The sequence below is a fragment of the Polypterus senegalus genome, chromosome 7 (assembly GCF_016835505.1).
Source record: "Polypterus senegalus isolate Bchr_013 chromosome 7, ASM1683550v1, whole genome shotgun sequence".
In the NCBI taxonomy this organism is placed as follows: Eukaryota; Metazoa; Chordata; class Cladistia; order Polypteriformes; family Polypteridae; genus Polypterus; species Polypterus senegalus.
In genome coordinates, this window is record NC_053160.1 from 143,606,340 (window position 1) to 143,621,022 (window position 14,683).

At 34.0% G+C, this 14,683-nt stretch overlaps 1 protein-coding gene across 7 annotated transcripts in view; it reads right to left on the bottom strand.

The window, feature by feature from the left end:
- The window catches only part of mctp1a (multiple C2 domains, transmembrane 1a), a 934,223-nt gene that overhangs the window by 326,291 nt on the left and 593,249 nt on the right, over positions 1–14,683 (bottom strand). For all 7 annotated transcript variants that reach the window (XM_039759357.1, XM_039759356.1, XM_039759355.1 and 4 more), the window contains one exon: positions 12,797–12,916. In XM_039759357.1, coding sequence (XP_039615291.1) covers positions 12,797–12,916 — 120 coding nt within the window. The remainder of the gene's footprint in view (positions 1–12,796; positions 12,917–14,683) is intronic.

A 14,683-nucleotide genomic window follows, 5' to 3' on the forward strand; every position in this document is an offset into this window, starting at 1 on the left:
TTTAATGAGAATGCTGGAGATCTGCAGGCCAGGCACCAAATGGCTAAAGGACTCAATGCATTCATAAGCAATGATAATGCCAGCCTGTCCACAGAATATCATTCACACATTAAGTATACTCTAATACAAGACGAGATCATGTCTTTACATCTCTTGATCGTGCTTAGAAAAGCGCAGATGCAGAAAGCTTTAGTGCTGTGCTCACATTTTTCCTTAAAGAAGAAACACAGATTTTATGACGGATCCTCTCAGTAAGACACAACAGTACTCATTCAGAACTACCTTTTCCACCATCTGTTACCTAAAAATATACAAGGATTTCTCCTCAGTATTAGCAAAATCAGCAATATTTTCAAATTAGAAATTTTGTGAGCAAAAGTTTAATAGGATATGACAGGTGACCAGATTAGAAACTCAGGATTAAAGGAGCAAGAGGGAACAATTTTACAGAGGGGACCTCTCTTAAATTAACTTCAACATATTTCCAGTTAACAGTGGAGGAGAACATGGCATAAACAGACAGTCACAGATAGTACTAGATATTTTCTGCTGGCAATAAATATACCATATATTCATGAATGCAATCGGACATCAATCTTTAATTGATAAGTTATGGGACAAACAGAAAAGGGTGGTGTGCAAAACCAGAACAATACTCTTCCTTGGCTCTGACGTCACAATCCCCTAATTGGCACATTAACCTAAGACCTGATTCAGCTGACCAGCCCACCTATAAAAGGTCTCCTTGTGTTAACAACCGGCAGTCTTGTGACCTGGTGGGAGAAGAGATGGACTCCTTGCACAGCGAGCATCAGAGTACAACAGTGGCTACCAGCGGTGCGGTCTGCACACCTGACCTCTTTGTTTTCTTTATTCTTTCAAAGGATTCAAACTAAATGGGCTTTCCCAGCCAGGATTCTAATGCCTTCTGTGTCTTATTGTGTCAAATTATATATATATTTGAGCAATTTAAGACTAAAGATAAAACAAAAATCATAAAACAAGCATAAAATTACAGGGATCATTTCATTCGTTAATGTTTTATTTTATAAACAACTGGAATTCAGTAGTGAATGGTATGTGATTCTCAATAAAATGGAAAAAAGAGAACAGTGAATAAAAATTTACACAAATGCATTTTTAGATAAAGAATGCATAATTTGTAAACTTACTCTTTTCACTTATTGTCTAGCAATTCTGTATTGTAATAATGGCAGAACAATTCGTATTCTTTGCTTTAAAATATTATTATTAAATCCTTGTTTTCTTTTTTAGCATCACCTTTAATGTACAAAGAAAAGTATAAAACATCCAACCAATCGGCATTGACATTTTCTTTTTAGAAACAGCGTGTTAAATAATAAAAACACGCTTTGCAGCGATTTTAATATATAAAGGTTTGAAGAGATCAGCTTTAGAGATCATGTGCTAATAACAGCACTCCGACTGTGTGGGGTGTCCTGTAAAACAGTAGCCTGCTGATTCGGAGTTCTTGCTGCAGCTATACAAAAATTGACAAAGCCAAAAACTTCTGAAGCTCCCCTTCGTGTTTCCACGCCATAATCTGTTACACATGAATTGTATTTCTTAGAATACAAAGCATTACAGTAGCTCTGTCTAATAACAGATTAGGACCATTCTATTGTAGGTACTGTATGTTCACAGCTGAACAAGTTGAGCTTTCTGCATGGTCTTTAGATTCCTTTTTTTACTAATTAAAAAACAAATGAAAAACATCTAGAGAGTGCATTATATTTTACAATTAAGAGTGTACCTCTTAGCATGCGCCCACCTTGTACTAAATATATTAATAGTTTTCATCTATTCAGTAGTTTTAGCATTAACTGAAGAAAAATGTTTCTCCATACAAAGCAGAAATTTTAAAACAGATGTACTACTAAATATGCAAATTTTAATATGGGCCGAAGCAGAAAAAAGATTCAGTATTTGTGTATTTAGGAAACAAAATGTGAACATGTTGCATTATGGACATGTGATTCTTTCAGCTTTTATGTGTACATCTGTTTTATTATAAGGAATGCGCCTCCATCTTTCCAGCCACTTAGCCTGTTCGGTGTCACAGAGAGCTGATGCCAATGCCAGCAGTAAGAGTGCACAAGGCAGGAACCAACCCCGGACACTGCACATTTTAAAGAATGAGTTTCTGATCACCTTGCATACTGCAAAATCCTTTAAGTGTTTTGTGCATACAGTATCTGCATACACACCAAAGTCATCTATGTTAAGTAAACTCTTAGAATATTAAAGTAACCTGTAAAAGTATAGAAATTGAAGAAATGTTATCATTTCCTTGATTCTTAACTTAACACTTGTTATTTTGATGTACACCATGTTCTATTCATGGGATGTGTTTTTATCAGTAACGCAATACGATGAGTACGAGCTGTGATTACTAATTAATCAGATTCTGATCACTCTGAAAACTGCAAGCACTGTCCAGCAATTGGTACTTTTAATATTACACCATTGCTTCCATCTTTCACTAAATGATTATATGCAAATTATTTTCTGTATTTAATTAATCCATTCTAATGATAATCAGAATACACTTCTAACCACCATGCATACTGCTTATTACACTTTTTAACTTGAAAATACAGTTATTAAATGTTTAGAGTAAGTTAAAAATAAAAAACATAAAATTGCTGGCACACACTGTTGTGTAGTGGCAGATGATATATTAATAAAACAGCTTGTTGCTTTTTTTCCCTATTTCTTGAAAACTGACTATTACAGTTTTCTATCAAAAGATTAAAAACCCACCGGTATATTAATGTAGGCGATATGTAAATAGCACACTTATTTTGACACACTTGTTTATTCAATTTACCCTTTTGCTATGTAGTGAGCAAACAATGCAAAGAAAATCAGTCGTTTTAGCAATGTGCATTTACCTGCGTCCTACAAAAACAAACAGCGTCACAGCATTTGGAAGACTCGTGTCAGAAATGTGAATGACAGCAGCCACCTGGGAGTGCTAAAGAAGGTTTTGTAACTTGCTAGGATGGAATTAGTGCTTACAAGGGGCAACAGCAAAATGGAAATTAGGTGCAAAAACTTGCATTCTTTTAGGGCTAAATGAAAGAGGAGGAATCATTTTTTAGTTATTTTATAAATATAATGTTCTAATGTCAATAGAAGAGTATAACAGTTAACATTACATCCTTACACTTTGTTAAATGCTTACGTTTATATGTCAAAAAGTTTACTAGAGTAGTAAATCTAAAGACTGTGATTAATTATTAATTACACTGTAAATAAACCAGTAAATAATGCATTATAGATCATACCTGTTTTATTGTTACAGTATGTGTTTTTTTTTCATTGTCAAAAATAGTTCTTAGTTTACCTTTGCTTAATTTTATTTTAAGTAAAATTAAGTTAGAATGGCTTGAATTCAACATTTAAAATTATAGAGCTACTGCATATATCTATGCTAAAAAGTGTGTGTGTGTGTGTGTGTGTGTGCATAGATATACACACACACACAAAGATAAAGCGTATATACAAATAAATAAATATATAAAGTTAAATATATCTCAGACATGTTCCTAACATTATCGTAATAATGTATTTGATCTGCCACTGATACCGAATTTGGTGGGTCTGGAAAGCTTTTTTTGGTAAAATAAAAAAGGCATTGAAGTAAAATAATACATTTTTTTTGACAGATGTAGCAATGAATATCGTAAAGAAAAGTTTTTTTAATGTAATTGTTCAACACTTTAAGTTTGCTAAAGTATTCTCTTTTCATTATTTTAATGAAAAAGTTTGCATTTGGAAGATTTAAAATGTATTTTTTTGTTTGTAAAACCTTGGTATCAATGGGTACTGTGCGTCTCCAATGGCTGCAGGTTTTTGCATCATTCAGTTACTTGAATAGGACCCATTTATTTAATAATAAATCCATATTTGTGGGCTTAGTTTTAGTTATCTAACTTAATTGCCTAATTTAAACAGCTGCATGAAGGTTTTAATACCTGTAGTTGCCTGTTTTCTTAACCAGCTATCAGTAAATAATGAGGTGCAAATGACAAATGAACCACCAGCAAACATGCTTCCATTTAAACCTTTATACATGCATCATGAAGTACATGTGTTAATAAAATGTTTTGAAATAAATGAAAGAGAAGGGAAGGACCACAGAAAATATGGATAAAGGTCTCAGAAAACAAAAATATACAATGTTTAGTTTGGAAGAATGGAAGCACTAGCAAGCCATATAATTAAATACCAAGTCCCATTATCTGTTAGGCCTGGCTTTTAATTATGAAACTGGTTTGGAACAAAAACCTGCAGTCACAGAGGACCTCCAGGACCGTGATGGACTAACCCTGGTATAGGGATTTGACAATATTGAATGATTAAAAAAAGCTTAAATACATTTTTACATATATGAATTATTAGGCATTTGACAATATTTATAGAACAAAATGCAAAAGACATATACTATTTTTTTTTAAATTACAAATATATTTACAAAAAGCTTGCAGAATATGTAAAAGGTTAACAGATGCATTGACTCATAAACAATGAAATTAATCACTACCATTATACATTTCAAGGTTTAGTAAATAAAAATAACTTCTCACAAACGAGTTCATTTCAGGATATATTGACAGGCATGTAGGTTGTACAGACCACTGCATCGATTGGCAATAGAATGACCATGCTGGTCACTGGTAGGGGATTTTCCAACCTCACTGCACAAATCAATCAAAAGACAGCAGAGAAGGCAGGACTGGGTGTTGATGAACAAATGACTTCAACAAACACGGATAAAAATGGTAAATACATAGAAAATGCACATACTTCTTCACAGAAGGGATGACAGATTAAAAGGATAATGGAGTTTGCTTTTATGTTTAGGTGTTTGTTCAGAGACTATATTAAAACACTACTTTTCCTCATTTTATACTTATATTTTAATAATAGATAGTTGTAAATGTTATTATGAAGAATAAGATATATTATATAAGATTAGTTCTATCTCTACATGTTTTAATATTCATTAAAATGTGCTTCTGCAAATGGAAAATAAATGTAAATGCTGAAGCTCTTCTGAACTATCATTGCTTATGTAGACCTATGATTTCACACCAAACAAGTCCTTCTTTTCTGCCTCAGTTTTAGACCAGACACTCTTGTTGGGGACGTCCAGTGTATAATGTAGGTATAGAGACAAGTCTTTGGTGAGAATATTTAAAGCAATTCAGTTCATCTGTTAAAACAAACATCCATTGTAGCAACTTACTTTATAACAAACAGAACATGGTTGGTCCAGTAAAAGAATGGGACAGAATACCCATTCTTCACCAGGCAATCAGGTAATAAAGATTTTGTATATTGTATCTCTCAAAAAATAACAATATTTAAAATAATATATTTACAGTATGTTTTCATGAATTGTCAACAACAATTCCCAAGATTGTTAATGTTCCAGATATTATTAGGCTTCCAAATGCTACTGAGTGTTCATCTCATTTTTGAGGGCTATCTAAAACAGTGTGTTACAGTGGCTTGGCACCATATTTCACAGCTGCCCTTATACTGAATTGACAATATACTGTGGATAATTACTACGATCCTCAACATGTAGTCTGATATCAAATTTCTGATGTAATCAAATATTTTGCTTAATTTGAAAGTATGCAGCTTCAACAAAGATCAGCAGCAACAATCCACATTGTTAAAACAGACCACAGTACATAATTTATTAATAACACTTTTTTTTATTAGAATTTTTTGATGAAATCATGTAAAAAACAACTGCCTGTTTTTGCCACCTATATAACACTAACAGACATAATAAATAATATCATATTCCAAGAGATGTATCTTCCGAAGTTTAACTGCTGTACAAGTACAGTACACGATGGCAAACGTACAGTACGTGGACAAATCTATATATGTACACAATCAACAGCACAATGTTATTGTCACTAATAAAGTCTAAATTGATGCTTTAAATTATATATTGTAAACAAAAGAAATAATTGTATTGCATTGTTATAAGATTTCTTTGCTAAATTTAGTAAGTAACATGGTTTGCAGCTGCTAATTTAAAGTTTGAAATTGTTCTTTTTTAAGCATTTCATTTTAATTATACTTTAATCCACCTTTATACCATAAAACATGATGCAATTTATATTTGAAACTAGCTGCTCTTTCAATCCTCCAAAACTAAACAATCTTCCGAAGTAAGAAATAAAGTTAAGATATGCACGAGCCTTCATTACAATGAACTCATGATAGTTTAGGTATTAAACTCTATAATAATGAATCTATCTTGGCATTGATTTGTTTGCTGTACAAGATTAACCCAATCTCAGGTTCATGGGAAGCCACACTCTATACTGGTAGAAACAAAGTTAATTTTCATTTTTTTCAGAAACAGTTTAATTAGGCAATTCTATGTATACAAGTTCTGTCATGAAATTAATAAGACTATTGAAAACATTGAAAATTCGTAACCAATATACTGACAGACATCACATTAGAAAAGATGCAAGAATGCATCTGAAATAAAAGGACTGTATAACATTGCAATAATTAATTATTACGATAAAAGCACAATTACAATAATTGGTAAGTATAGTAAGAAAATAATTGCTGCTGCAATTACATAGCAATTAAACTAGGTCACACTATACATATATCTATTTGCCCTGCATCAGCTGGGATCAGAAAGAGAACTGTCTGATAATTGCCCAGCCAAGTGATGTCAACCAGACAGAATGGGTGGGTGACTCAAGACTGAGTAAAAGGATCCAGAAGAGGTTAAACCTTTGGTCCAGTTCCAGCTATAATAGGAAAAGGAACTCTTTTGAGGCTGTCACAAGGCTTACTGATAAACAGAAGGTCCATAATCACTACAAACTAGTCTTTAACAATAAAAACAGGTGATTTATCTTGTGCATTTCACATCACCATACTCCAAGAACTTCAATTCAGAGCCTTTGTATTTGCTCTGATTGCTAGCTTTTTCTGACCTTTAATACATTCGTATTGCATTTTCACTTGTTTGGGAATGAAAAACTTATATGAAGTGTTTTTGTCACGCTTGGTTGAATGTTCCCACATGGTCACAAATGGCATAGTCAGCATGATTCTGAAGGCTGCAATACCACCATGCAGAACATTTTGGATAATGAAAGGAATGGCTACAACAGACCACCACTGCAGGAACTACCATTTCACTAAAGGGCAGGAGTCAAGAATATTGGACCTAAAACTGGGATAAGTAGTAAAATAAAACACACTACTCGTAGTCCTATAGTGGCAATTTATCCCCTATTAATTTATTCTTCAGTTTAGAAAAAGAATTGCCAACCAGTAAGGTAGATGTAGAAAGTCGCATTTCTCTAGTTATTAAAGCCATTGTACCACGAGATAAAACAACAGAAAACAGCAGGGTATGTGCACAGTAATATTAAATACATTTCCATGGTTATGTGTTATCAGTGCAAATGGCTGCTCCCATCAGGGCCCTGTCTTGGTCATGCTATCATTGCACATGCTGTCTGGACAATGGAAAGCCCAATAACTAGACAGTGTAGACTGTCCCCTCAAGTCAGATGACTCCTGAATAGTTTGAAAAAAAGCAGAAGAGGCCAGGTTCTCTGTTCACTTCTGGCTGTGACACAAAGAGAAGGTCTACCAGAGGCTACTCAAAGAGATACAGTTGGACCAAAAATCTGAAAACTTGGACTTTGACTAAATAAACACTGGTGCTTTACTAAACGAATATTGATGTCATTGTAAGAGTCTGCCAACTATGGAAAAGGCACAGGTTCTGAAAAATGTACGACAAAGATTTTTTACTTGTTCTGATTATCGATTTCACCTGAACTTTAATTCCTTATTAAAAATATTTGCTTGTTTAGCAAATGAAAAAGTATTCAGGGAGTGTGCATTGGTGGAGTAGCTGCACTCAGTCACAATATGTATATTTGGCTGGAAAAGAAACGGAAAAGCATAAAAAGGGTTATGGACGACCATGAGATGAAAATGACAACATGAAGGATGAAAGTAAACACGCAAGGATCAAGAAATTGCAAGATCAAAACAAAAACGAAATTACCAACTCAATACATTGAAAAAAGCCGAGTCAAACTACAATGCAAAACTCTTAGCTCTAATGTACTTAAAGATGAACTCCTACTGCCATGAAAGCTTTTAGCTTTCTTTGAGTTATCAGAATCTTGTACACAGGGAACAGCCATCTTAAATACTCTCTGGGCTATGACATCACAAGTCATGAGACTTGGGTTCACATGATACATAAACAAAATGGCAACTGAAACAAAAATCACCTCCTCAAAATGGTGTCAAAAAATTAAATACAAATTTTGTCACATCTTGAAACATGGAAATTATTTCAAAGGAAAAGTGAAATCTGCATAGTTTTAAACCCCAGAATCATAACAATATACAGCATACATTAAATATTTTATAGAACTTGATTATTTTTAAGAGTTTTGGGGCTAACGTACACAATGAAGACTGAATAGGTTTTTCAATTTTATATCTTTTACTTTTTGTATAGCAATTCTTTAATAACTGAATGCTCTTTTGGTTATAGACAAGATTAGTCTTTATACTTGAGCCTCAGTAAGAAAGTGCCAAGTCACATTGCCAGCCTGGTTTAGAATTTGGGTTTCTTTTACAATGTAGGTGTGTGTAGTGGTAAAATTAGAAGCAGAATAAAAACTGGCACACAACTGTTGTGAATAGTGTGTTTGTAATATGACCAGACCATTATATTAAAATAATACCTTTCTTCACCTATGGAGGTCTCCATCCATTTCAATAGGAGCTTCTTATGAGGGTATCCATTTCCAAAGTTGAGCATATCTAGCCATTTTACCAGCAGCACATTAAGAGTGCACAAAGGCGTCTAACCGCATTCCTTAATTACTATATGTCCAATTATTGTTGGGGAAGTGCTTAGGAGAAAGTCTGGCCAAATTAAATGACAAGCAGTCCAATTTCCAATTTCAGTTACATTTTTAGCAGTGGTTTAGATTTGAGCAGCGGATATTAATGCTGAATTAAACTCAATTTATTTTTGTACAATAGAGGACCCTTTCTTATACTTTATAATATGACAACAGTAAAGCATATTTGCATAAATAACCACAAATTTGTAGTTAAATGGATTATAATTCATTTAATATATACTGTAAAATACTAACATGAAATAACATTAATGTTAATGTTTTTTCAATGAATCCAAGTTCCAAGTCATGCTCCACCTCACAGGAAACATGGCAATTTTACAACAAAGGAGAGGAAAATCAAGTATTCAACAATATTACATTCATACCAAATATGAGAAGGGATGAAGGTGAGAAACTGAAATTAAAAAAAAAATTAAAACTCACAAACCATGCATTAAGCTGAAAATGGGGCAAACTGACATGTGACGAGGTAGTTTATCCTTAACATTACATTGCCAATAGTGGGCATAGATGAGTAGTATGCCTTTATACTCTCTCACCAAAATAAATGTGTCAATATCCCATATCACATCAATGCAAGAGTCTTCCACAATAAGGAAAAATCCCTTTCAACTTTTAGAGAATTGAAAGTGAAAAATGGCTGATTACTCATGCATAGCTGACATCCGACTTTATTCTTGATGACTCGGTTGCATTTGATTACGATCAGACACCTGCAACAGTGCTGTGAGTATTCACCAACTACTTATCAAATGCAGCTGTGAGTCTAGACAAGAGTCACGTTTATCAGTGCAACCTCAGCAAAACCACTATGCTGGGCCACAGTGTCAAGCTATTCAATAACCTTTTAAGTTTTAAATTCTAGTAAACCAGTATATGACCTTGCAAAACTAAAAGTTCTACCACTGTTAAAGACAAATTATATTGTTTTTTTATACTGCAATTACTTGATAATAGCTGACATCTGATAAGTTATCAGTCCCCCTAAAGTCTATAACTGTAACCAGTTTAAATTAATTTTGATTTGAAATTTTCCTTTGGTGTTCCAGAAATAAGTAACAAAAAATCATATCCACCCATGCAACGTGATAGAGTACAAATTTTTTTGGAATAATATAGCAGATTTAATTTTGAAGGGAAATCCTGATAAAACAGTGCATGAGCAGTTCAAATATTTATGTTCAAACTCAATAATACAAAAACTAATGTGCCAGCACTTAATTTGCCTTTGGAAGAATGAAAGAGCAGTGCTTATTTCTTGCAGTTTTCTGGATAAAAACGCAGGCTTCACTGTTTACCATATTCAATATGTAAACTGCAAATATGATATCAACTGCTGTGCATAAAATGTTTTCAAATGCTAGTCCTCTTATAAAAATACAGCATGTGAAATTCCTGTTGAAAAATGATACACAGGAAAGCACATTAAAATTGCTGGGTTTTGCCATCTTTATCACATTTTCTGTTCAATGGTTACAGGAAGCCTACATTGACTCAGTTTACCTTTCATTACCTTAATATTATATGACCTTCATTAGTTTTATGACAAGAAATTAAACTATAGACATGTGCAGAAACTTTTAAAGCTTTTGTGATGGCTCATATCTGAACCATTTTCTAATGCATCCTTAAGAGATTTGACAGCTTAGTTGAAAGATTGTAGAAATGACATGCAATTCTGCTCTCATCTTGACACATAAATGCTGTATAGAATCTTCATCTAATAGTATTATTTTCAAGGCAGTGTAGCAGCTCACCTAAACTCCATTCACCCTTTCTATTTTGTGAGCCAGCATAGTGTAATGGAGAGTCAGAGCCTACGCCAGCAACAACCAGTGGGGACAGGAACCAACCTTGGTAAGGAAAGTGCATGGCATCACTGCTGCTGTGCCAATTTAGATCTGACATTCAACACTACTAAATGCGTTTGGACGGAAAAAGTCCACAACGCTCAACAAAGATCGTTGAGAGCACAAAGAGAACCAAAGAAAACATGTAACTTGAAACAGTTAAGTTAATAAGAAGCCAGGCCCCACCTGGCCGTCTATGTTCATTAAACCTGAAACTGTTATATCATATGCACCTTCATTGGAAAGCTGTCAAAGCTCAGGTAGAAATTCGGTATGTTGTGCACTTATGTAAACTCTGGTAAGGAAGCCTTATTTAATCTGTTCTGAGGGGCTAATTTGAACTGCTTTGCTTTCCCATATTGATTGGACAGCCAATGAACACATGAAAGGGTTTAATTTGAGGAAATGTGTCTTCTGTATGGCACACTTGACTTAGACAAGAATGCTTTATTATAAATATGCCTTTATTTTATAGAGGCACAAGAAATGTGAATTAGTGGAAGTCTATAGGCTTGACTTCCATGTATACAACACACATTACTTCCCAGTATCTTAGCTATGCTAGAATTACATTTAGAACATACAGTATGTAACCAATCTGACACCCAACCATAATTACATGCATTACATTCCCAAAGTCACCTGTCCACATGTTTGAAGGGGGTATAATCTATCATGGCAGCATGAATACAAGTCTGGAACTAACCCTAGATACTGTGTAGTTCATCTCAGGGCAAACTCAAATAAACATTGCCACTCATACTGGAGCCATTTATAATCACCTAATAATCTAACATAACATATTTGGGGTGTGCAGGACGCTGGACTCATGAGGTGGTAGATCTAATCGTCGTGCCCCTGGCTGGCACAAACCAGAATGTTTGACCTGTATTACCTTTGCAAATAGAAAGGCATAATAAGTTATACAAGAGCTAATAAGTTATCTTGGGTTGAAGGAACACAGATACAGAGACAACTCAGGATCAGTTATTGGTAAGACTTCCTAAACCTTTTCTGTTATTAGATATAAGACATGGTAGCACAGTGCACAGTGTTGCTGCCTAACAGCGCTACAGATGTCAATTTGATTCTTGATCTGTTTGCTGAGAGGAGGTTGCATGCTGCCTTGTAGATTTTCTCGGGGGATCCTGGCTTCCTTCCACAACCCAAGGACATGTAGCAACTGTAAATTTGCTTCGGATGAGTGAGTGTGGGTGTGTGTGAATGTACTGAAGTCCTATCCCCGACTGATTCCTGCCTGGGAAATAATGTTGTTTCTATAAACTGCGGCTCCCCATGACCCTGCAATGGAAAAAGTGGGTTTAAAAAACGTACCTGTGACTAGAGGCTACAAGCATCAACCTATTTTAAATTTAGTTTTTGAAAGTTTTAGGATATCTTAAAAAATCAAGGGCCCTGTAATGGACAGGCACTCTGGCTGAGGGCCATTTTCTGTTTTATGCCCAGTGCCACTGGCACAGGCTTTGACTCCCTATGATTAAAGAGATTTGAAAATGTTATGATATGATTTGATTAAAAAAAAGAAAAAAGTTCTGAACATGACTGCCTGATCACTGTTTTAAGGATCGTGAGTTATTTCTGCATACTTACTGACCAGCATACTAATGAAACGTACGTAGTATAAATAGACATGGATAATTTTTTTTTTTTAAATAATACAACAAGCAAAATCTTTCACAAAAAATTAGTGGTGAGCTAATTAAAAGATTACTGTAAAAGGATAATAATAACCCATTTCCATTTTTTTTGCCCTGTAAGTACACAGTAGCACTTATATTTGCACTTGAGCTGACAGGCTTCTAAGTCAAAGTTTACTCTAAAAAGCATCCTTAACATTAAATGACCTCTCATGGTATTGCTCAGACAAGATACTGACTGTATTTCAGCTGGCATTCAGAAAAGAAAAAAAAAGTAAGCTGCTGCAGCAGATTTTCAGCCTACCACAAAGGCCGCCAGACTCCTCTGTGGTGATTCCCATTCTAAACAGCTGTTAATGTAGTATCCAGCGTTGATAAGAGCCATGATACAGCGTTTTACACGATTGAAATTCCTTAGCAGCAGCTGTAAAAGGATAGAACATCATGGAGAGAGATGTGTTAGTTTCTGTCACATTTGTATTTAACTCTAGGCTTTATAATGGAAATTAGTACCTATCCCCACATGATCTCACTTCAGCAAGGACGCAGCATTACAAACTGGGGATTACAGGAAGATTGACCAGAAATGTGGCATATTTTATCAAATGTTAACTTCTTTTTTTGGAAAATCATGAAACGAGAAGCTCAGAAAGGCTAATGTCTAATATTTACAATTTGCTTTGACCACTTCACTTAAAAAAGGGACACTTTTAGTTATTCGAATTGTTCAACAAGATCTAACTTTGTGCAGCAATTTGTGACCTGGAACACTCATTCCTGTGACACACTTTAATACTCTGAGAATAGCTGACAGACGTGAGGCAATATAAGATTGGAAGCAATCTGTCACATTCTTGGCAAGGCAACCTATTTTAATCCAGTTTTAGTCTTTGAGCAATTTAGAGGCAGCACAGATAAAGCCATAAAAAGATACGGGAATCGGTACCCTGAAAATGGCAGAAATTGGCAGGGGTCAAGACGCATATTTCATTTACATATAGCATGTATGCAGTTATTGTACTTTGTTTGTTTTAAAAAAAAAAAAACATGTAAAAGCTGATTTCTGCCTTTAATGATAGAAAAAGTGTAATAATCAATACAATATTACTATATGTTAGCATTTTAACTTGAATTGTATCAATAAAAACTATATACAGAGATATTTTAAACAAACCTATATATGTGAGAAATTATTTTTTTATTAAACAAACATACTTGACAACTAAAAATAAATATTCATTAGTAGGTTATTCAGATAATTTAATGTAGACAATGAAATCGTTTTGCTTTTGCGTATTGTGCCAATTAACAAAAGACTAAAGTGCACAAATTAAGGTATGTATTCTTCATGCACTTTTTCATTTTTTTTTTACAGTTATAACAATTGTTAATATTACTATCTGGAATCACACATTTGTTTTAAATTTTATCTTCAAATATTTTTTTTTTAAAGATGAAGGTTAATTAAAAATAGGGGCCTGCCAATAATTAGCTTTAAAGCTAGTATACAAAATAGATAGATAGATAGATAGATAGATAGATAGATAGATAGATAGATAGATAGATAGATAGATAGATAGATAGATAGATAGATAGATAGATAGATAGATAGATAAACATGTTTACATTTGATTTCTGGTGGTTTGGTTACTTAACAAAACCATCGTCTTCTTCTATTAAGATTTTTCAGGTAAGGAAGAGAGACAGGCAGGTAAGGCTATTATATTCACTAAGAATGGCAACCTATAAGCCTATATTAGTAATTTAATAATTAGAATAAAACAAAAAAACAAACAAAACCAAATTTCTTTTCTAATGGTTTTACTTAGTTCTTTCTCTTCCATATCATATTTACTGTGTTTCATTAAAACGAAGATTAAATAATACCTTAAATTGTTCAAATGCATCATCCTCAGAAACTGTAGCTTTTGCATTCAAACAACCCTGAACTGAAGCTCGCTAAATCCAAAGGACCGAGTGTCTCTGAACACAAAGATGTCCCAGGACAGCAGGGCAAAATATCAGCTCCACATTTTTTGTGATGCAACTCTTTTGGACTCACTTCCGCCCAACCCCCACCTCAATCCAGTTCTGAAGTGTTAAACTCTCTAAACTACATACACAGCAGTGACAATGGCCTGGATTACTGACAGTCCCTCTAGATGGGAGCAGTGCTTCTTCAAAAGTATAT